The following is a 22,814-nucleotide window of genomic DNA, read 5'->3' as shown; positions in this document are numbered from 1 at the left end:
TGGGAGAGCAGAGCAGGGGCGCATGTGGAGGGACAGAGCGTGGGCACACGTGGGGGTACAGTGTGGGCACACATGGGGGGCAGAGAATAGGCATGTGGGGGACAGAGCGTGGGTACCTGTCGGGGAGCAGAGTGTAGGTGCATGTGGGGGCAAAGCGTGGGGACATGGGGTAGAGCATGGGCGCACGTGGGGGGCAGAACGTGAGCACGCATGGGCGGTAGAATGTGGTGCATGTTGAGGGGCAGGGCATGGGCACCTGTGGGGGGACAGAGCGTGGATGCATGTCGGGGGTAGAGCGTGGGTGCATGTGGGGGATGCAGAACGTGGGCGCATGTGAGGGGGGAGAGAGCTTGGGCGCTTGTGGGGGTTGGAGTGTGGGTGCACATGGGGGACAGAGTATGGATGCATGTTGGGGGCAGAGTGTGGCGCATGTGGGGGGCACAGCATGGGCACACATGGGGGGATAGACTGGGGGTGTGCATTAGGGGTGGGGGCCGAGTGTGGTGCACAGGGAACAGAGTGTGGGCGCAGGGTGGGAGGGGGGCAATCCTGAAGGGATCTGTCTGCCCGTCTTTCTCACCCCTGTAGTCTCCAACGCGATTTCCGTTCATGTACACAATTAAAATATGAAGTTTCCACCAACTGGGAGATGCCATGTTTCTAAACGCTTTTTCTATATATTTGTGCGGCACAGTTACGGTGCAAATGGAAACTAATAATACGATAAGAAAGAATGATGGACAAGATGAATAATTACGGTTCTTGTTTTTGAGCCCGACAATTTCTAGCCTCATTCGATTTGTTGTTCTCGGCAGTGGTTGTTAGTGTGGTGCTCTAACGGTTACAGATGATAACAACGAACACTTGTCCAGTAGTTTTGATGGACAAGGCACTGTATGAAGTAGAAATTATTATTGTTCCCATTTTATAGATGAGGAAAATGAGGCACAATGTTGCAGAGAAAGAGGAGAGTGCTGGACACTCAGTAGGCATGTTTGCCTGTCACAGAGACAGATGGAATAATGAGTCAGTGTGTGCATGGATGGATGGATGGATGGATGCTGCGTGGATAGATAGATGGAGGAAGGAATGCTGGATACTGGATGAATGGGTGGATGGGTAGATACATAGATGAATGGATGGATGGGTGGGTGGATGGGTGGGTGGGTGGATGGATGGATGGATGGATGGGTGGGTGGGTGGATGGGTGGATGGGTGGATGGGTGGTGGGTGGATGGGTGGGTGGGTTGGTGGGAGGATGGAGGAACAATGGATGGGTGGTTTGGATCCAGAAGACTCAGTAATTTTCCAAGCCACACATCCAGAAGCACTATATTCAAACTGCACAATATTCTCTTAACTGTAAGCCCAGTGCCTTTTCCACTCCAGCAGTTTTGACATTATCTATAATATTTGTGAATAAATAGAAGTCCCATTTCTATAAATGAAAATGCATATTAGGACCACCTGGTCAACGAGTTCTCCTTAGAAGTTTGGGAAAATGAAGAGGATAGAAGAAACACGCAGTCCTAGGATGGGCCCTGTAACCCCCTGATGACCAGTGCAGACCCCGGAACCTGGAGCCCAGCCCTAGAAATGCACCATCCATAGGCCCCCCAACCTGGAAACTTTTAAATTTCACAAATACTTTGGATGAGAACCAGCGGTTGGAATCACCAGCCAAGAGGCCCTCCTTCCCTCTCCCCGCTCTCTCGGCTTCCTTCCCAAGCCCTGAACAGACTCAGACTCAGGCTCCAACCCCACATCCAAGACCCCGAAGTTCTTGTGCAGGAAGATACAGAGAGGCGAGAAGGGCCATCAATGTCAGGGAGGAAAACAACAAAAAAAAGGAGCTACAGAAGGAGAAAAAACCAAACTAGCAGAAACAAAGATCATGGAAGTTTCTTTCTTTCCGGCACAGAACTCAGAGGTCGGAGGCCTGGGCTGGCACACTCGCTCTACGGTGTCTTTGGGAATGGGAATCCTTCCAGCTCCTGTCCCCAAGGCCCTCAAGGTCCTCCAGGCAGAGGACTGCAGCCATCCCCACCCCACACCTGCAACCGCCAGGCAAGAGGAAGAAAGGGACACGTGAGGGGCAGCCCTGCGAGAACTGTCGCTCCATCTCCCGTTTGCATCTCATTGGCCAGAACTTACTCACACGGCCACACTGGGCTGCCAGGCTGGCTGGGAATGACAGCGTTTATCCCAACAGCCACCTGCCAGCGAAAGCCTAGGGGTTCCACGACTATGAAGGAGACAGGACAGATGTTGGGACACAGCGAGCGGTTTCTGTCTTAATATCCAAAGCACACCATTTCCCCCATCCAATTAAACAACAACACAATAAAATGGATCTCAAAGGAAATAAAATGCTTCTCCGGAAAGGTGATGGTGGCCTTTGGGATCACACGGGATGTCATGGGCTCGTGGGAGTTTTATACCAAGGGAGAAAGCCATGCCTTTTTGTTTTTTCTTTTTTGCATCTTCTGCTGTAGCCAAGCCCAGAATCAGCTTTCTCGTGCCTGCGCACACTGGTACACTCATACACGCGTGCACACACACGGAACCCGACCTGGTGCAGCCCACCTTCCTACCCACCCCCCCACAACCCACACGGTGTATCGATCCCAAGTCAGGAAACTTCACCGGTCTCGTGGGACACAACTCAAAATACCGCTTTGTCCCAAGAGCGAGCTGACTTCCCGCAGCGCCCGCCGTTCCTTCCGCAGCAGTGTGGGGACCTGAGGACCGCGAGGGCTCCTCCTGCCTGGTGCTCCCTGGAGGGGCCGGCCCCACTCTGTGTGCGGAGGCTGGAATCGGAGGCTCTCCGTGAACCCAGCTGCTGCGTCCGCTGTGATGAGTCTATGGAGCATCCTGGCCCGTGGCTCCTGGTCGCGGCAGGCAGGTTCACACGCGGGGGAGACGGAACCCACTTCCATCTTTCCTTTAACCGACTCAACCGAGTCACCGACTCACCTTCAGACCGAATGAGGGGTCCCCAGGACGTCTGGTGTGTTGCAGACGCTTCCCGGCTTCTCGGGGACCGGATGTCATCGCAATTCTGTTGTTTTGAAATGAAGGAAACTTCCAGTTAGTTGAACGGAACTCATCAGCTCTGAGAAATGCAGTCACTGTCGGGGTAAGAGTCGGATCCGGACGTTGTAAACCAGCTAGATGAGCTCAGGCAGGGAAGGGGACGAGGAGCCTGGACCGCCAGGACCACGGGGCTCTGCCGGTGCAAAGGGAGGGACGGTGGGCAGCCGGGGCTGGAGGAAACCAGGTTCGAGGGAACACCGGCTGAACCATCTCCAACCCCAGACCCCTGGGTCCCTCGGGCCCTCTGACAACTCTGCGTGTCCTTGGCCTTCTCCGTGGCCTGCCACAGCCGCTTGCTCCTTTCCACACTCTGCCACGCAGACAGCTTCAGGGACGTGGTGGGACCCGCTCACCATACACCTGCTCTATGTCCCCCTAAACGATGTTGACACCCTGGCCCGCAGCCCCTACAGATGGGACCTTATTTGGAAACATGGTCTTTGCCGATGAAGTAAAAGTGAGGTCATTGGGGTGGATCCTAGTCCTACCCAGCTGTGTCCTTGTGAAAAGGGGAGGTTGAACACAGACGTGCGCAGAGGGAAGCTGTGAAGACACAGGGAGAAGCCGGTGTCTCCGCGCCAAGGACAGAGCCTGGAATGAGTTTCCCTCCGGCCTCCGGGAGAACCGGTCCTGCCACACCCTGATCTTGGACTTCCCGCCTCCAGCCCCTTGGAGGATGCAGTCCTGCTGCTCAGCCGCCCCGTGGTGCCCCGTGGTGCTCCGTGCTCACAGCCAAGGACACCAGCACAACAGCCCTCCTCCGGGGATGTGGAAGGGACTGTGTGGAGCATATCATAAAAACTCTGGGAACTTGCAACTCCTCCCAGAGGTCATTGTGATGACTAATACCCTTCGTATTTCTGACGGGCTTTGGGACAGGTGCATGCCCGTGGCCGCCCTTAGCCGGCGGTCATCCTGGGGTCTGTGTGCCTTTCAGTTCTTTTTTCTGCAAGGTCCACGGGATGAGACAAAGTAACATCAACAAAATCGGTTCTTCTCCTCTGCATGTCCTGGGGCTGCTCGGGGGCTGGTCACCGAGGGCGGCTGCAGGATTCTGGGAGCCACACAAGAACGATCCCGGCCCCAGAAGACAGACACACCCGCAGCCGCTGAACCGGGGGCCAGCAGAGCTCTCCACACTGTCCTCGGCACGGACAACGTGGGTCTGTCCGCGACGCACCTGTCTGGGGTGAAGAACGGCTTTCACACCTCTGGACCACAAAGGGTTAATTCACAATTAAAGATCCAAGGAAACGAGAATATAAAAGTATTCAAGATCTGGGTGTGGAGGAAGCAGAGTGGGAAAACCTCTTAGTCAGCATCACCGTGGCTGGGATTCAACAGCTTCTGTCCGTGCTGCTAAAAATAATATGAAGTTATTATAAACACCGTGTTTGTACCGTGTTCACACCGCATTGACATCCGGATATGCATCTCCACGGAGAAGAGAAGCAGCGCCAGGGGCGCCGGGGGTGTGCTGTGGTGACCAGCAGGTAGCCCGGCCTCCGGGAGGAGGCAGCTTGGCCGCAACCACGAGGATCGCCCACCCACTGCCCGCCGCACACAGCTCCTTTGGGGCCTTTATGGGGCTTGGGCTGTAGGGCCCCGTGTCTCCTCCCAAAAGTCGGGCCCCCGAGCCTCCCCGGCCCTCGGCCTCAGCTAACGGAGCGACCCTCCTCGGAGCGGCGGGGACGCGGGTGCAGGCACAAGTTCGGGAAAGCGCAACACCTACAATTTTGCACGTGGTCCCGGGGGCGTCCATGCAGACGCGGAGCCGGCAGTGCAGGTAGACGATGGAGTTGTTGATGAAGGAGAAGATCTTCAGCTTAAACTGGGCCTTGCTGGAGTCCCCGTTCTCGATCACGTGCGTGTGCGTGTTGGGGATGGGGCAGCTGGGAAGCCAGGGACGGGACTCACTGGTCGGGAGCCGCCCCCTCCGCACCCCAGCCCGTTCCCGGTGGGGCTTCCCCGGCGCACACTCCATCCGCGCTGTGCGTGGGCAGCAGGGACCACCAACTCTCCCAGTCCCCCGAGACCCGGGTGTCACTGAAAACCCAGGCCCGCCTCTCCGTGGGGGTCTGGGAACTCAGAGGCCCCTGGGCAGCCCGCAGCCGGCACCCACCTGTCGTTGATGAAGACGAACATGACCGGGTCCCTGGCGTTGCTGGACGGCGTCGCCCAGCACTCGATCAGGACCACCTTGAGGTCGCTGTTCTGGTTATAGAGCCCCACCTCGATCTTGATGTCATCGCTGGCGGACACGGTGTAATTCCGGGGTATAGGGGAGTCCCCAATAAACAGCTGCATCTCGGTGACAAAATTACCAGCGCCGTGGAGGTCCTCGATAATGGTGTAAACCCTGCCAGAGCAGGCGGGGTCAGCAGGTGCGCTTCCGTGACCCCGCCCCTTCCCACTGCTCCCCAGGAAGCAACCCCAGAGGAGGAGGGAAGTAAAGGCAGACCACCCAGCGGGACCGGGCAAAGAAAGGCTGCCTGTTCTGAGCCGGCTGGAGTGGGGTGTCAGCCTCCAGACGTGGGTCTGGAGGAGACTTGAGGACAGGCAGGGGTGGGGGTTGGCTTCCCAGTGGGACAGAGAGGCCCCAGGTGGCCGGTGAGGCATGGCCACGGGGAAGCCGTGGGCGGGCTCACGGGGACTGGGGTGTCCCCTGTGACTGGCTAGGGTGCACACTGGCTTTCTTCGGTTGGTCCAGGTTTGCAAGTGAACATTAGGGGAGCTGGCAGTTACGAACCAAGTCTGGCCACTGTCAGTCTCACAAAAGGGTCCTCAAGTGATTGAAACCCTAAGGAAATCCAAAGCGAAGGCGCTAGAGGGGAGAGTGAGCTGGGGAGGGGCGGCAGGACCTCGGCACTCACCCCCACTCAGGGGTGTAGCCCGAGGACGTCAGGAGGTCGTTCTGGAAGGCACAATGGATGGGGCTCAGGATCTTCAGGTGGTGGATGATGGTGTCGGGGGACAGGTCGTTCCTCAGCATGGTCCTCACCACCGTACTCGTCATGTTCTGAACACAAACAGGCATCAGTGTGCTCCCTGGACCCCGCAGCCCCCGCCCCCAGCATGGCAGCAATCACGGTTCTGGGTGCCTGGGGGGGTTCTTCCCTAAAGCTTGTCCCCAAATACGAACACTCTGACCATCTTTCCCCGACATCAAAAGCCAAAGAGCGTGTCAAGTCCCGGCCCCTGATTCCGCCTGTGTCCTTTTCCCGTTTTCCCCATCAGAGGAGAACCAGAGGCAAACCGAACCAGCTGATACCCCCAAATGATGGATGGGCTTCCTCCCTAGACAATCCCCCAGCACATTTCTGAAAGTGAGAGCGCAAGACCCTCCCCAAAGAAATCGAGCTAAAATCATGGGGTGGAAGTCTGCGTGGGACCACCAGAGTCCTCTCCCCGCACCATCATCCGGGCGGAGAACAAGGAGCCCAGGGACCCGAGGACAAGCTCCAGAGAGGGATGATCATCGTGACGGGGACTCGGGGCGTGGGAGCACACGAGCCCCAGGGAACAAGGCTGAGCCCATTCCTGTGCTTGAAGTGAGGCCTGTGGACCAAGCACAGAGACCAAGCACACGAGAGTTCGGGAGTTTCTCCAGATCCCGGAACAGAGACGGAGAGCCTGGGGCGGGCAGCTGCCCGATGCGCTCCATGGACAGCGGGTAGGAGGGGACGGACACGTCTGTGGAAACCATCGTCGTTACACTGGAGTTGAGCCAAGGCTCTCGTTGGACCAAACACCTGAAGTGACATTCGTTCGTGGCGTTTTGCTCGCTCGTGGCTTGGAGCTGGATCGTGGTGGGCTTCCCAAGATCAGCGTGCCTTTATGCTGTCACTAGAACGCGGCCCGGCGCCGGCCAAGGACAGCTACGGATGGTCCGTGGCTGGCGCATCGTGGTGGGTGTGGCGTGGTCCAGGCTGGTCTCTGGCCTTGGCGTCTCAGGAGTAGACGAGAGACTGGGGAAACTGCGACACAGAGAAGCCGACCGTCCACGAAGAGGAGGCAGGGGTGCGGCTGAAACGTCACGCTGAGAAGCCGCATCCGGGAGCATCCACGGAACCACACGGCCACTGAAGCAGGAGCCCACAGACATGGCGTGGCCAGCACAGCGTCTGGTCCCGGAGAGCCTGCCAGGGGACGATGGCTGAAAATAGACACTGGGAGACCAGCCGTGCTGGTGGGACCCGCAGATCTGGTAGAGACGTGGAGTCCAGCGGCCAATTGGGCTCTGGCAGGAGCGGGTCACGGGTGGTGTGAAGTTTGTAGGAGCGCAAGAGGGCGTGGCTGCTGGCGGAGGGTTCTGGACTGAAGTCACTGCGGGGAAGCCGTTTTCGGTGCTCCTCTGCGTCTCCGGCTCCCACACCGACTCCTTACTTGTTGCTAGAGACTAGTGACGCCTTCGCTTTGGGGAACAACCTTGCCTACGATCTTGACTGCATTATCCAAAGACAGAAGCATGGACACACTTTGGCGTTTGCATCTGTCTCTGTGTTTGCTTCTATCTATCTGCCCCTCCGTATTTGGAACATTTATCTACACGATGTTTGTAGGTCCGGCGGCTCCTTCCAGCTCAGAAGCAGAAGCTCCTGGGGGTGTAGATCGTAACCGACGTGGCGTCAGGTGTCCGATGGGCTATGCCCCGGGCACCCCGGCCGGGGTACGTGCTCGCTGTGGCATTCGGTGCCTTTGAAAACTGCTTTGGGAAGTGCCTCAGACACCCTGGCCAGCTCCCTGCTGCCTCCGTAGAATTTGGGAAGATGACCGTGGACGCTGATGAATCTTTTGGGGTGTGGACCACTATGTCTCTGAGCATCGTCTGCACGGTCAGCTCACAGCATGTCAGACTTGGGGGGGCTTAAAGCCTTAGATTTAGCTTCTAAAAAATCGGAAGGTCAGTACAATTTAACTCCTTAACTGCCCCCAAAAATAAGGAAAGAGAACCTGCGAACTGTTCCTATTCCGTCGTGTTCGCATAAGTCCGTGTTTGGAGAATCTTAGGTTGTGGCAAGTACCAAAAACATGAAGAACGTTTGTGGATTCCGGGGCTGGGATGACTCACCGGAGACGCACATCCCTCCGCTCTGAACGGGCCCTGAGCCCCACCGAAGGTGACAGGTGGAGCCGTTGTGTCCGTGCAGCTCGGGGAAACAGAGGCAGAGAGCCAGTGCGCCAGCTCGCCTGGGACCCCGGCCATCGGTAGGACACGGCCCCACGGCGCTGACCACGTCGTTTCCTGCACCGTTCACTCTGGCCTGAGAGCCTGCAGTGTCCTGACTGGGACCTGAGACCCTCGGGGGCTGCCTTGCCCGTGCCCGCCCTCCAGCCCGTGCCTGCCTTGGGGTTTTGGGGCTCTGAACTGAAGCACCCAAGAAGCTTCTACCGCCGTCCACGCAGCCCACCTCACGTGAGTCTGAGGAATCCTTAAGAAAGAGAAGGAAGCCCCAGGGCCACGTTCAAGTTGTGCTGGTTGGAGGGTGGGAGGGGGCTGACAAAGGCTCTGTGGTCCCTGGGGACGTCCTGGTGTCCCCTTCGACCCAGGACCCCTGAGGAGGCTGGAATCATGCTGGCGAGAAGCAAGCAGACCCGCTGTGCAAGTGCACTGCCCTGCCATGGCCCCCCGCAGGTCCACGTGCCCATGACCCCGCAGCTGCCCACCCCCCGCAGGCCCACGTGCCCATGACCCCGCAGCTGCCCACCCCCCGCAGGCCCACGTGCCCATGACCCCGCAGCCCTAGCACCTGGCCCCCGGCTCGCCTGCCCCTCACCTGCCGTGTTATCTGTCACTGGGCCCAGCCCATGCCCTGGGGCCCACGTGGCCCCGCGCGAGCAGGAACCAGGCTCCAAACAGAAGCATCTGACTGCAAGGACCTTTGCCCTCCCTGTACCCTGCAAGGCCCCTGGAAATGCAGTCGCAGAGACACAGGGCTGGTCCTTGGAGGCAGGGACACCCTGACCCCCCGCTGACCTTGCTGAGCCTCCAGATCCCATCAGTGAAGTGTGTATCCTGGGACCTAACTGTCACCAGGGGCTCAGGACACCAGCCCGCGGGTCCATGGGGTGGCGCTTCCCCACTGGTTCTAGGAAACAAGGCCTCCAACTGCTGTCACAAGGTTCTTAGGGGCTGAAGCCCGGGTTCCTGGGTCCCTGCCCAGTGGACCAGCTTCGCTAAGGAAGATAACCTCCCTGTCCCCAGCCACGCCAGCCCCCTGCTGACTGTCTCCCAGCCCCCCTGACAACACCAGCCCCTTCCATGCACACCCCCAACCCAGGGCCCTGCCTCCCAGAACCACATAGACACCTTCCACCCGGTCACACCCCCCAGCTTCCTGCCCCCCTCACCAGCCACTGTCACGTGTCCCCTGGCCGTGCACACAGTCCTCTCCGCACGCATCTGGGGACCATGTCGGTTTCTGTGCGTCCTGTCCCAGGGGTGCCCGTTTCTCAGGGGCCCACCACGCCCAGTGCTGCCCTGTCCCCCCATGTCCAGTGAGGCAGGGTGCCCAGAGGACACCGGCGTCCTCCTCCCGCAGCTCAGTGCACACGGTGCAGGGAGGAGGGAGGCAAGAGAGACGCGGGAGCTTTAAGTGTGGCCTCAAGCCAGGCTGGGAAGAACCAGGGCCTGGAGCCTGTCCGCGGGGCACACAGGGTGCGGGGGTGCCGCAGACCAGGGGAGATCACAGGGGAGACAGGAAACGCCACCAGCCGGGCGGCCCTAATGGGGCTCCCCTCTGTGAGGGCAGAGGGAGGACCCCGAGCCTGTCGAGGACTCTGTGGTGAAGAGAACCATTCGCAGGCCCACAGTCCCTCTGCCCAGGTCCTTCTGATCACACCAGCCGCTTGCCCAGTGTGCACGAACACACACACACATGCATGTTCTCAGACTCCTGTGAACGCACTTCCTGCCTTTTTCCTCTCCCACTGGCCATCCATCCTGCCCATGCTTAAGAGTCACTGGAAGTCGTCTTTACACCCTGAGGCTGACCCCAGGCCCTTTGCACCAGAATCCCGCAGGGCAGAGCTCAAAACTCCCCCTGATTCCAGGGCACAGTCTGGTCCCTGGTGAGAACTGGCCCTATCCTGTCCCCCCGCTTTCTTGGGTCCCCCACTTTGAGTCAGAAACCCTAGGGTGCAGAGTCTTGCCTGGCCCCCTGGGACAGTTGTGCCCCCCCATCTGGTGCTCCTAATGCTGGGCGCACTGCCCCGCCCACGTGCCCCCGAGCCCGGCCCCCCATCCCTTACGCTTTGCACGACGGTCCCGCACTCACTCCACCCGGCCACCAGGAGCACGTGCGTGCTGTTGTGGTCGCTGACGTTGCAGGATGGGTGTCCCAGGTAGAGGGAGGACTCGGGGATGGACTCCTGCTGCAGGAAACGCCTCTGGATGGTGATGGCCACCTTCTCAATCTCGCAGAGCACCCTGACCGCCTCGGTCAGGCTCAGCCGCTGTGGTGGCCCCTGAGAGCCCTGGCTGGTCCCTGGCACAGAGGCAGCCCTGGTTCCTGCTGGGGTGGGAAGCTGCTCCAGGCCCGGGACCAGAGAGGGGCCGGGGGCCTGGGTTGTGTTGCCGGGAGAGTCACCTGCAAGGCACAAGATGAAACCCAGCGCTGGGTCTGTGTTTGGGGTCTGCTGCCCGAGCCTGGGCTGGGCGCCGTGCATGGGGGGAAGGGGACGCAGGGGGGTGAGGGGAGGTCAGATGGGACGAGCATCGCGTGCCAGGACTTAACATTCTGCCCACAGCCGCACACACGCACCTGTCGCACGTTCCTGCCAGCCTCTAGCACACCCAGGCTGGGCTTGCCGGGGGCTCCCGTGAGCCAGGAAACCAAGGTGCCCTCTGCCCCCTGGACTCTCCCAGGCTGATGCCAGGTGTGGGCCAAGCCCTTGCACTTGCTGGGGCGAGCCCTCTAGTCTCTAAGAGGGGTTGAGGACGTTTACTCTCAGGATCCCGAGTCCCCAGCTCTGGGTCCAGCGTCCTGCTTCCCCCAAAGCACGGTTTCAACCTCCACTGGACCACAGCCCAGCCCGCTCCCTGCGCCCGGCCCCATCTCCCGCCACCTTGGCTCCTGTCTTCTCTTCTCTCAAGGTGGGGCTTGCCCACTGCTCTGTCCCCTCGCCTAGCTCCCTTGTCTCCAGGATGCCGTCCAAACCCCTGCCTCTGGCGCTCATCGCCATCTCAACCGGCCTCGGCTACTTCTTGGTGGCTGGCTTCCCGCTCCCTCTCACCCATCTCTGAGGGCGCCCACATTTCCACCAGCCCAGACTGCACCCAGGCCCGGCGTACCGTCGGGAGCTCTGTTCTCACTGCTGCATGGACCCAGCACCCGATGCCTAGTGCTGTCCTAGCCGGCTTTTATGACTGGCTCCAAGCCACCTCTTCCAGGAAGCCCTCCCTGACCACACTCATGGGGCTGCCAGCCTCCTGCTTCTGCCTCAAGCAGAACACATTCCATATTCCTGGTGACAGGTATTTGCTTGTATAAATATCTGTCTCGATCAGCTAGACTGCAGATCCCTGGAGGGCAGGGGTCCCCCCAGGGTCAACATTGAATCCGCTGAGGCCCCATCTAACAGCAAAAGCTCCGAGTCGGGAGAAGGGCCCGAGCAGAAACATTTCCCACGTGTTGCTTCTCACACGGGCTGTAGGCTCTGGAGGTCAGCTTCTAGGATGGGAGAGAACGCAGCCGACCTTACGTGTGTCCTTTCTCATCGGGGCTCTTGGAGACATGAGGTGCCGCCCAGGAGGCTGGAGACGCACGGGAGAGCGTGAGGGGCACACACATGTGCACGGACACGCATGCACTCACGGGCACACCCGTTGGAAAACGAGTCCGGGTCATAAAAACATGCAGCCCTCGTTAGGACAGGAGGCACTTTGTGAACAAACATCCTCATGAGAACAGATTACCCAGCGGGGTCTCAGAAAAGGGATTGTGGGAATCTCACCTTCACAGGGTCTTCCAGAATATTCCAGAGGGGGGCGGGGGGCGCCACCCACGCAGCTGCAGATGAAGGAGCCCAGAGTGTTGCGGCAGGACGCGCCCGGCTCACAGTCGTGCTCCTGGTTCTCACACTCGTCGTAATCTGCGCGACATCAGAACCGAGACGGGACACGGTCACGGGGTCGTGGGGCCTGAGCGCCACACAGCTCCCCCCACACTGGATGTCAGGCCGCGGAGCTGAAAATTACGGAGTGACGGCAAAGCTGCCCGGTTCCGGGGAGCTCGGGAGACAGGGAGGCACCTGCTTCTGGCCAGCGTCTGGACGTCTGTGGGGGCCGCTTGGGGAAGGAGGGTTCTTGGTCCCCAGGATGCTGGGCGGGGCAGCCGAGCAGCTCATCGGGGGACGAGCAGGCTCCGACCTCGGGCCCAGACACCCCGCAGCAAGCCCGTCCCCGCAGAAGGCTCTCCGCCCTCTGCTTCCTTTGGGCTCTACGCTGAGCTACGCTGACTCAGTCTGCCTGATTTCTCCGCTATGACGGGGCCATCAGCCGCTTGCCAACCTCTGCTTCTCAAGCAAGACGGAGGGTGGGGGTCTTTGTGTATCAACTACGGTCCCAGCTGAGGTCGACTTCCGGAGGCTGAAGTCCTGCTGGGATCTTCTCAGTGAGCATCGTCAGACCGATTCCCAGGAAGCGGAGCAAATCCTGTTCCCCGCCGAGCCCGCCTCGGCCCACTCTGCCGTCTCCAGTGCTCCTGGCTAGAGGGAGCTGCCCCCGGAGGGACACGCGTGGCCCATTTCAGTGCAAACATCCGTGGTTATTACTCTCGGCCACTCGTCTGCGTTTCTTCCGTCCCGCGTCGCCGGCTCGGTCTGGCCTGCATTTATCTCCGTCCTAAAGATGGCGCAGGTTCTTGCCCTTATTTTTTTTTTTCTTAAGATTTTAGTTATTTATTTGACAAACAGAGATCACAAGTAGGCAGAGAAGCGGAGCAGAGAGCCCGATGCGGGGCTCGATCCCAGGACCCTGAGATCATGACTTGAGCCGAAGGCAAGGCTTAACCCACTGAGCCACCCAGGCACCCCGGTTCTTGCCCTTTTTATCGACACGTGGGGTCCCTCCCTCTACGGGGATGTAACTCTTCATGTCATTCAAACGATGTTTGGGGTGTTGCTTTCTTCACAATGGGGCCTTTATTTTGTATAATATAAAAGTGACATTTTACGGAGTCAACTATTTTAGCCTTCGCCTCTGTGGGCTTGTTTGCCTTCCATTTTTAACTTAGAAAACCCTTCTCATCCCCCAAACCAGAAGAGTAATGTATATGGTCTCTGATTGTTTTTGTGCCCGTAACTCTAAGTTTTTTGTCGTTTATTTTCAAGCATGCTATGTGCTATGAACTCAATCGTGCCCCCAAAATGTTGGGGTTCCTGGGGGACTCAGTGGGTTGGGCATCAGACTTCAGCTCAGATCATGATCCCAGGGTTCTGGGATTGAGTCCTGTGTCGGGCTTCCTGCTCAGCGGGGAGCCTGCTTCTCCCTCTGCCCCTCCCCCTGCTTGCACTTGTGCCATTAAATAAATAAATCAATAAAATATTTTTAAAATGCATACACTGAAGCCCCAGCTGCTACTGTGACTGTATTTGCAGATGGGGTGTTGAGAAGGTAATTGAGGCTAAATGAGCCCATAAAGTGGGACCCTTCTAAGAGGGGGCACCAGGGCTCTGTGTGCACCCAGGGGAGAGGCCAGAGCGAGGAGGCTCTGTCCACACGGCAGAGAGAGGCTCGCCGCAGAAAACAAACCAGGCGGTCCCTGGATCCTGGGCGTCCGGACTCCAGGGCTGAGAACGACACGTGTGCTGCAGAAACTGCCCCGTTTGTGGCCTTGGGTTCCGACAGCTCCAGAGGACGACTACGACTTGAGAGAAAAATCTAAATCACCTTCTCTCTGGAAACTGTGCTTGGGAGGAAGTGCGGTGACAGGGAGAGACAGGGGTGTCCCCAGCCCGGTCACGTGGCTGCCGAGGAGGCCCAGGGCAGGTCACGGCTGCTGGAAGGGGGCAGCATCTTTGGGCGTCTGCAGAGCCTCGAGCCAGAACGTTTCCAGCCCCTAAACCTTCAGAAACTACACAGAAGCGGTAAGAAAGCTGAGGGTCCTGTCTGCTCCCGGCTTTTACCTCCCGCCTGGGGACCCGGAGAGAAGGCACCAGGGGTGACATCTTCCAAAGGAAAGCAGAAGGCAGGCTCTGTCCACCTCTCTTCCAGACACGGTGAGTCTCCGGGGGGCCCGGCCTCCACCTACCCCGGATGAAGGTGTCCCCTCCGGCCACCTCCAGCAGAGACGCATTCTGAAAGGCCTCGAGGAACGCGGCGGACACCTCGCGGACATCTACGTCTGCGGTGATCAGCAGGTTAAACTCCACCACGACGCTGCCGTTGGTGAGGCCGGTCACCTCCATCTGGACCCCGCCGCTGTCCACGAGCCGGAGCACGGCGGCCGGCAAGGACGCCCGCACCTTTGGAGAGCCTGTGTGTGAGAAGAGCCGCCTGCCCGGAGGACGCCGGGCCCGACCCAAGCAGCAGCTCCCGGGAGTCTGGCCGGCAGCAAAAGGCCAAAGCCGATAGTCCGTTCTGGGTCCGGGCGGGCGCGCCGTGTCCCAAGCTCAGCACAGTGCCGGTGGGTCCTGAGGCCCTGGGGAGAGTCCCGTTCCCTCCCTGCCACCCTGAGGGCACGTCTGCCGGCCGGTGCAGGCAAGATGAGACAGTCCTATCCCGGGGGGGACACATTCCCCGAGGGGGTTCTGGACGGCATTTGGAATCGGCTACTCTCAGCGCACAGCCACGGAGGGCGGGGACTGGGCAGGTGGGGGGGGGACACCTCTCTCTCACGGTGTGTTTTCTAGAACAGTCCCTCTACTCTTGATCCTACAGATCAGCTCCTGTCCCTTTCTCCCCTCCTTCCCCGAAACGGCGTCCCTGTGAGCCTTCCTGCAGGGACAGGCAGCTCCCGCCTGGCTTTCCACTCTGCCACCTTGAACAGAACCTGCCTCGCACGCTGTGGGGTTTTCCTGGCCCCTCGCGGCCAGCACGCCCAGAGAGACACACGACTGTGTCGTGGCTTTAAGCAGTCCACACAGCGCGAGTCTTCTGTGGAAAAGCGCACCTCCAGGGTCTGGCCGCACAGAAAACCTCGTCCTCATCTGGACCCCGGAGGGGGCTGGCTCAAGGCACAGGCTCATGGATTCACCTCCCAGCGTTGGGACAGCCGTGAGCAAATCCGCTGTAACCCACGCCGCCTGGGCCGTCACACAGGAATCACACAGGGATAGCTGGCTCTCCTCTCTCTGTCTGTCTCTCTCTGTCCTTCTGTCTGTCTCTCTTTCCGGCCTGGGACTTCCAGAGAGGGCTCTGTTACGGGCTTGGGCTAAAGACATTTGGGGTTGCATTTTCCGCCTCAAAGCAAAGTTCCGGGCCCCCGCCAAGAAGTGACAAGGGACCCACACACCCCAAAACGCGTCCTCGAGTCCTAGCTCTGTGACATGTTGCACAGTTATTTGCTCTCCTGAACTCTAGACAAACCGACAACCGCCCCCCGAGGTCGGCGAGCGAGGCCGCGGTTGGGAGAGGAAGGGGTCATGCCGACCGTGGAGTGGGCGTGGGGCTGCCTCACGCGCCCCCAGAGCTCTGTGCACGGATGCTTCGTGAATTCTACGTGACCATCGCGGAAACCAAGAAGCCAGAGCCTGGAACCGGCACAACTCGACTCCACACACTGGGCCGGGAGCAGCGCAGCCAGAACAAGTAAGGCAGGATCCCAGATCCCAGATCCCAGATCCCAGATCCCAGGGCCCAGATCCCAGATCCCAGGGCCCAGATCCCAGGCCCCAGCTCCAGAGGGGTACTCCCTGGAGGTGGTAGGACCCCTGTCACAGGCTAGTACTACCCTTGGGCTGGGGCGGCCTCCGGGGGCCGCGCCCTGCCATGAGCACGCTCCGCCTCCAGGTGGCACTGCCAAGCCCCGGTCCTGGGGCTTCAACGCCGGAGCCAGGAAAGGCTGGAACGGCTGAGACGTCCATGGTCCAGACAAGACCACGGTGGCGACGAGGGCACCCTCCGTGCGTCGAAGGGGAACCCGACCTCCAGCTGCAAGGAACACGGGGACGGCTGCCCGGACTGCCTGTGGCAGGGCCGCCTCTCTGGGAGCGTGCGTGGGGCGTGGGCAGCCCCAGAAGGACGAGGGAGGCTCGCAGCAGCCCCGCTCGCGCTGGCCGGGACCGCAAGCACCCTGAGCACCCGATGCACCCCGCGAGGGAATGTGTGCGTCCACACGGTGGGGCTAGCCCGCCCAGAGCGCTGGCGAAGTCCCGCCGAGCCGTGGACGTGCCCCGACGCCCGCTCGGAGGTAGAAGCCCGACACAGAGGGTCCCTTCCTGCGGGATTCTGGGCGCAGGAGAGGGCAGGGCGGACAGAGCCACAGACAAAGCGCAGGAGCCGTGGTCAGGGATGCCGGGGTCGGGGGGCAGGGAGGGTCGCCGCGAACGGGCAGGGCCTCCTTTTGGGGGTGATGGGGACGTTCTGGAATGAGCAGTGTCCATTGCACAATTTCACAAGTAAGACCTCAACCACGACACCAAGCCAGAAGCGTGAATTTTAGGGTGTGTGAAAAAGATGTCAATTTTTTAAAACATTTCCTTCATGAGGCTTCCTGCCCCACAGGGTCCCCCGTCGATGAAGGAGTCTCGCTCCCCAGCTACCAGGGCCAAGGAGGACATAGCAGGGGGCAGGGCATGGCTCCCCGCTGCTGAGGCGGCTCGTGGCGGACCCCGGGGACACCCAGCCTCCTCGGGAGGGGAGGGGTCCTGAGCACCTACAGGTCTAGGTCCTGCTTGACTGTGACTGGGATTCCGCCCGCTCCCTCGGCAGTCCCAAAAGGAGGGGGCAGTTTCCCGACTCACCGTCCTCAGGAATTGCTCATGGAAGTCCTGGTACTCCTGGCTGCTCGGGTCACGGAAGGCATCCACGTAGCTGACGTCTGCCACTCTCACCCGGCCTCTGAGTTTCTGGGCCGCTGCGGGACGGAGAACAAACACGTCTGTGGCAGTGAAGATCAGGGGACGGGAAAAGCGTTGGGTCATATATTCGGGGACTCATCTCCGTAGCGACATTTTCGTGGCGGCCAGAGAGAGGGTCACATCGAGGCAGACGGCACCCGGCACGCACAGACGGAGCCCACCGACCCCCAAGGATGCTGGCCCACTGTCTGTGTCCAGAGGCGGAACCTTCTGGAGGTTATGGAACTAGGCCAGCCCCCCCGCGCTCCTCCCTGCCCCCTGCACACATGCTGTCCAGGTGATTTACCAGCAGGGACGACTTCGACAGTGAAAGGAGCCACTATCCGTTAATTTTACAGACGCTACAGGTGTATGTTTCCCTGGCTGTCCTGGGCAAACCAAGCCGTGGGGTGGCCCTGCCCCGCCACGGTCAGAGCCCGCGGCCCACAGCAGACTGCCCAGAGGTCCTGATCCTCTTCTCCCTCCCCCGAGAGCTCTGTCTCTCTGTGGCGTTGAGGACCGTCCCTGTTCCATTCGCATCTGTCCCCTCCACGCGGGGCTTCCAGGAGGCTGTGGGACAAGAACATGGTCCAGGGACATTGCCAGGCCAAATCCTGGGGTCCGGCACGGCATCCACCTCGTTCAGTCCTTCACCAGATACCTGTGAAGCACCTGCTACGTGCCCAGTGTTCTGGGCAGTGGAGGGAAGGCCAAGGTTCTCCTGGCAAGGGCCGAGTCCTGCCCCCACATCTTGTCGCCCAGGCCTAGGACAAACCACAAAGCCATCCCATGACGATTGCTGGATGACCCCCAAAGCCACGTCCTTGGGATTCCTGCTGTCACGGGTGTGCAGCCTGGTCTAAAAGCCCCAGGAGCAGGACAGGTGCACAGGTGTCCAGATGAGAAGGGACACGGACCCGCTCCAGGCATGAGTCTCACGCCCACAGGGGGCTCCTCCCTGCAGCGGGTGAGACAGTCCGAGGCCACAGCGAAGCTGACAGCCCAGCACGGGCTCTACCCGCCCGGTGGCTGACACTGACCGCCCCTTCTCCGGAGGCTCACGTGAACCTGCCAGAGGACGCCCTTGCACAGCGTCCTCCCTCTGGTCTCCCAGCCCACAGCGAACCCGTACTTTAAGGCACACACAGAAGCCCTACGCGCTTCTGACTGGCATCCCCAAGGGCTGCACCCCCCACCTTGGAGAACGTTGCCATCAGCCCTGAGGCCGCTGCCCAGGGTCTGAGGACCCATCTGTCACATCAGCCCGCCGGTGGCTGTCCGAGCAAGTCAGACAGTCCGGAAAGCATCTGGACAGTGGGAGCAAAGGAGGAGAAACGGGGGATTTCTCCTGAGGCGCAGCGATCAGGACCGTGAGAGCCGAGCTGTCCAACAGTCTGACTCCTCAGTGTCCACCGGTCCCTCCTAGAAGCCGAGTCCAGGTGTGCAGAGAGCGGGACCAGCCCGAGAGCTTGCCGAAGGCTCAGCACACCGGCACCGCCCGAGGCTCCCGCGGCGGCCGCCTCCGCCGGCACAGTCCTGAGCTCTTTGCGTCCCCACCTTGCCCAGAGTCTGCCCCACGCCTTTCCCTGAAATGCGCCGCCTCCTGGCTGGGCTTCACGAGCCAGCCCCGTGGGACCAGAGTCAGGCACTCCCGGACCGACGAGAGAGTAGGACCCCAGCCCCTGGCAAAGGAGTGCAGCTCTTCCGTACTGAACATGCGGCTGAAAGCCGTTCTCACGCTCGTTCCCTCCTTTTAAGAACAAGCAGCAACAAGCGTTTCTGGAACCGGTTACCTGTCCTCACTTTCAGGCGGGCCCGGGCACTTGCTTTCCCACAGGCCTGGGCCACGATCTCCACCAGGTGCAGGACGCCCGGCTCCAGTCCCGACAGCGTCAGGCTCGCGTTCCGGGTCTCCAGCTGCACCGCGGGGCTCCGCGCGGGGATCAGGGTGAGCCGGAAGGTGGGGTGCAGGGTGAGATCCGCCGCCCACGCCACGTGGAAGCCGGTGCTGGTCACAGTGGAGACGGTGACCCTTTCGATGGGGGCGGGAGCTGCGAAGGGGACATAAGCACCAAGAAGACGGAAATTAATCCAGTTCCGAGGAGAGAGGACCGGAGAAGCCTCACCAAAGCAAACGTCAGATACACCGCTCGGGGCCAGGAGCGGGCATCTGGGGACGCCAGCCCGGGGAAGTCCAACGACATCCCCTCCTGCCAGCCGTGCGTGCGGTGCCAGCTCCCCAATGGCCCTCCTGAGCCCCAGACTCGCTGGGATGGCACTCCTGCCCCTTCCGGTATGGAGTCCTCTCTGCCGCTGAGGTCCCTGGTCTTCCCCCAAAGGAAACCTCCTGAGCAGATTCTGGGTGGCTCTCCCAGAAGGGGTGCCCCTCCAGCCCCGAGCGGACGCATGCAGGGGTCAGCAGAAGTGGCTCCTGCTGGCTACAGGGTCGTTCCTGCAGGGTGATCCCGGGGTGCCCAACGGCACTGGCTTACTGGGGCTTTAAAGTCTTGTCCTGGGAGCCACACCGCTCAGCAGAGGGAACACACTGACGAGCGACATCCGACCATCAGGTCTGTCTGCACGCGGCAGGGTTGGGCCGGCGCAGTGGCCTCACGGAGATGCCAAGCGTGGCCTCCTCTGTGGGAGCCGCACGGCCAGGGCCCTTTCCTACACAGGACCGTCTCCCACATTGCTGCCCCAGGACCTTGGCAACGGGCTAAGCCCTCCGTGTGGTGTAAGCGCAACTGTTGGGGGTCGATACAGCGCGGGGCTTGCACCGGGCTCAGGGAGACGGTGCTCAAGGGGAGGTGTGGAGATGTCGGGGTGTCCAACACTTCTGGGGGCGTCCCACAGTGCTTGATAGGACCCCCGCCCCCCTCCAGTCCCCTCCCGATGCCCGACTTCCTGCTTCTGCTGTGGACGGCCAGAAGCCTTGGGGACAGGGAGGAGAGGCCTGGAGAACGCACGGGGACCAGGTTCCCATCCTAACAGGACAGAAGCCACCGGCAGGGACGCGGCTGTGCCGTGCCCCGCTTGGCCTGGCCGTCCATGGAGCCACGCCCCTGACACTTCACAAAGGTCTTTGACTCTATGATGGGTGAGCCTTTGCCAACCGGAACTCAACAGTTCCCGTCGTGCTGGGGGCTCAGGGCCCGCGTGCCCCAGGACGCGCCACCCGAGGCACTCACCACAGGCCACAAGCTTCAGAGACTCAGCAGTGCGGGCTGAGGGCAGGTCTGGGGGAATGGAGGACCCAGGGTCCAAGTCGCGTGGCTCTGTGGGGCCCGGAGGCGCTGGTGGCATGTTCCAAGAGGGGACACTGGCGTGCCACTCTGTGTGGTCTGTGGGGCCCTCGCGAGGGGTGGGCCGGAAGGACGGTTCCGTGCTGGAGTTTCTTGCTAACCATCCCGTGGTGTCCAGCAAGCCCTTCATGGTCCTAGGAGGGGAGCTGGGGATTGTCCCAAGAGTCCTGCTGGCTGTCCACTGGCCGCTCGCCAGGCCTAGGGCCACGCTGGACAACTCCTCGTCCATGCCTTGCCCTGTGCTGTTCCTGTCCTGCTTGACCACGCCGCTGCCCCCTCTCCTGGGTGGGGGCCCTGGGGTCTGGGTCTGGCCTGCGGCAGGGGTGCCCCAGGGGTGACCAGGGCTGGGCCACAAGGCGGGAGTCTCCCAGCCAAGGGCTGTTCCTCCTGTTGCCGGAGGCAGGACACCTCCCGCAGCATTCACCACATCACCTGCCGAGACACACATCCACTCTCAGAGGGGACCTCTGGTCCAAAAACCCTCCCGATGCCACCCACAGGTGAGGGCTCCCCAGATGGGCCCCAAGTGGGGACGTGAGCTGTCTCGTTGGGGTTATGGGATCATGAACGTGTAGCAGGGCCCCTGTCCGCAGACCCCGCGTGCTCTCGGAGGGGGAGGCAGGGCCTTTCCATTTGATAAAGGAGACCCGTCTGATGGGCCAAGAGTGAGCGCCAGCGGGGAGGCTGCCGAACCCCAGATAAACCCATCGGGCCCTTGTGCAAACGGGGCCGTTTCTCTAGATCTGTGCTCAGCGTAAGGCTTGGTGCTGAGCACCGTTCCCAGCCTGCTGGACATTACATGACTAAGGAAAGCGTGCAGGACAGCGGCCTGTGGGCATTAGAAAGGCTCGGGGATATCAGGTCCCCAGGCAGGGGCGCACCCTCGCAGGCCCGGCCAGCGCGGGAGGGGTCGGCGTCCCTGGCCGTCGGGCACCGACAGGTGTAGGAGCCCTCCAGGTTGATGCACTGGGCGGCCGGGGAGCAGTCGTGTCCCTCTGCACACTCATCCCAATCTGCCAGGCGGGCGAGAAACAGAAGCCGGTGAGAAACGTCGGGGGCTACTCGGAAAACAGAGCAGCAACGGGGCAGAGCTCTTCCCAAACAGCAAATAGTCGAAGGGATGAAGGTGGCAGTCAGGGGCGTGCCCTTGGCCTCCGGGGGCCCCAGGAGACAGGCCTTGGGCAGAGCCATCGGCGGAAGCCCGTCCCTGACCCAAGACAGCCCACCTGCCCTTGCCAACCCTCACTGCCGGCTGGCTGGTTCGCGGGCAAAGATGAGGGACTCTTGGTTCCTTTTGGAGCAATTAGCACCCAAAAGTGTGAATATAGTCCTCTCTTTATTCTTTGTGCCCAGGCCCCCAAAGAGGGACACTTGCCCTTTTCCGTGACGCACCAACACCCCTAACGCTTAGCGCTTCAGCAAAGAAAAGCGACCGAGCCCGCGGGAGTCTGGTTAAGTGTAACGCGGACTTTCAGCGACACAGATAGGAATGGTCCTTGAACACCTCCTCCCCGGTCTGGGACACTGAGAATCCCAAAGGCCTCATGTCCCTGGGAACCCTTCTGAGCTGAGGAAGAAGAGGGTTAGGTAAGTGAGTCAACCAAGGCCCCCCCACCCTCCTACCCACTCACTCACGAAACAGCCCGGGAATTTCCAACCAGCAGCCGCCAGGACCAGCATCAGCCAAACCCTGAGACTAGGCTCACGGGGACCCCCATTCCCTTCCTTCTCCCGCCTTCTCCAATCCCCTCTTCCAGTCCCCGGGGACTGCCACCCCCACGCTCGTAAGGAAGCACGGGATGGTCTCCTGCGTTCTGACACTGACTGACGAGGGGCTATGTGTAATGCGCGTGATAACCCTTAAGGAATAAATATCTCCAGCTGGGGGAACGGATCTCCCACGCCCCAGAGTCCACCATTCAGGTCACTGCCTGTCCCATGCGCCCCAGGGGAGCAGGTGGCAGGGAACGGAGTCACCTCGGCTGGTGGAGCAGGCCGGTCACGCCCCCAGGCTGGGCTGGGCGGCCCATGCATGCACCCTTCTGTACCAGGTCCCCCCAGAGCTGTGGGCGGAAGTGCCCCACCCGTGCTCGGTGAGCCAGAGGAGCCCGGACGTGGCCCGGATTGAAGTCAAGACAGGGCACGAGTTCAGCTTCGCACAGAGAAAACTCTGCCTGCACACTCTGGTTGTGGCTCCCGGTTTTGCTTCACGCGATCTTCCCGGAAGCTCACGGAAACAGCTCCCTGAGACCAGCAGACACAGCAGCTAATGCGACAGTCACTCCCCCCCACGCCCCACCCCTGCCCGGGGCTCCTTCACGGACCGGTCGCCCTGGAGCCCTGCCCCCCCCCCCCCCCCCCCCCCCCCCCCCGCCAGCCTGCAGGCAGCTCGAGCAGGTTCGGGGATGAAGCCCA

The 22,814-nt window shown here is 60.8% G+C and overlaps 1 protein-coding gene across 1 annotated transcript in view; it reads right to left on the bottom strand.

Annotated features, from left to right (window-relative positions):
* UMODL1 (uromodulin like 1) overlaps positions 1–22,814 on the bottom strand; it is a 57,053-nt gene that overhangs the window by 3,592 nt on the left and 30,647 nt on the right. Inside the window, exons 10-20 of the mRNA XM_046002702.1 lie at positions 21,281–21,412; positions 20,286–20,831; positions 18,891–19,148; positions 17,002–17,114; positions 14,349–14,562; positions 12,052–12,189; positions 10,348–10,685; positions 5,970–6,115; positions 5,219–5,455; positions 4,829–4,988; positions 2,977–3,061 (exon numbers count right to left, since the gene is read on the bottom strand). Coding sequence (XP_045858658.1) covers positions 2,977–3,061; positions 4,829–4,988; positions 5,219–5,455; positions 5,970–6,115; positions 10,348–10,685; positions 12,052–12,189; positions 14,349–14,562; positions 17,002–17,114; positions 18,891–19,148; positions 20,286–20,831; positions 21,281–21,412 — 2,367 coding nt within the window. The remainder of the gene's footprint in view (positions 1–2,976; positions 3,062–4,828; positions 4,989–5,218; positions 5,456–5,969; positions 6,116–10,347; positions 10,686–12,051; positions 12,190–14,348; positions 14,563–17,001; positions 17,115–18,890; positions 19,149–20,285; positions 20,832–21,280; positions 21,413–22,814) is intronic.

The sequence above is a fragment of the Meles meles genome, chromosome 4 (assembly GCF_922984935.1).
Source record: "Meles meles chromosome 4, mMelMel3.1 paternal haplotype, whole genome shotgun sequence".
Classification (NCBI taxonomy): Eukaryota; Metazoa; Chordata; class Mammalia; order Carnivora; family Mustelidae; genus Meles; species Meles meles.
This window is presented reverse-complemented; position numbering and strand designations above follow the sequence as displayed.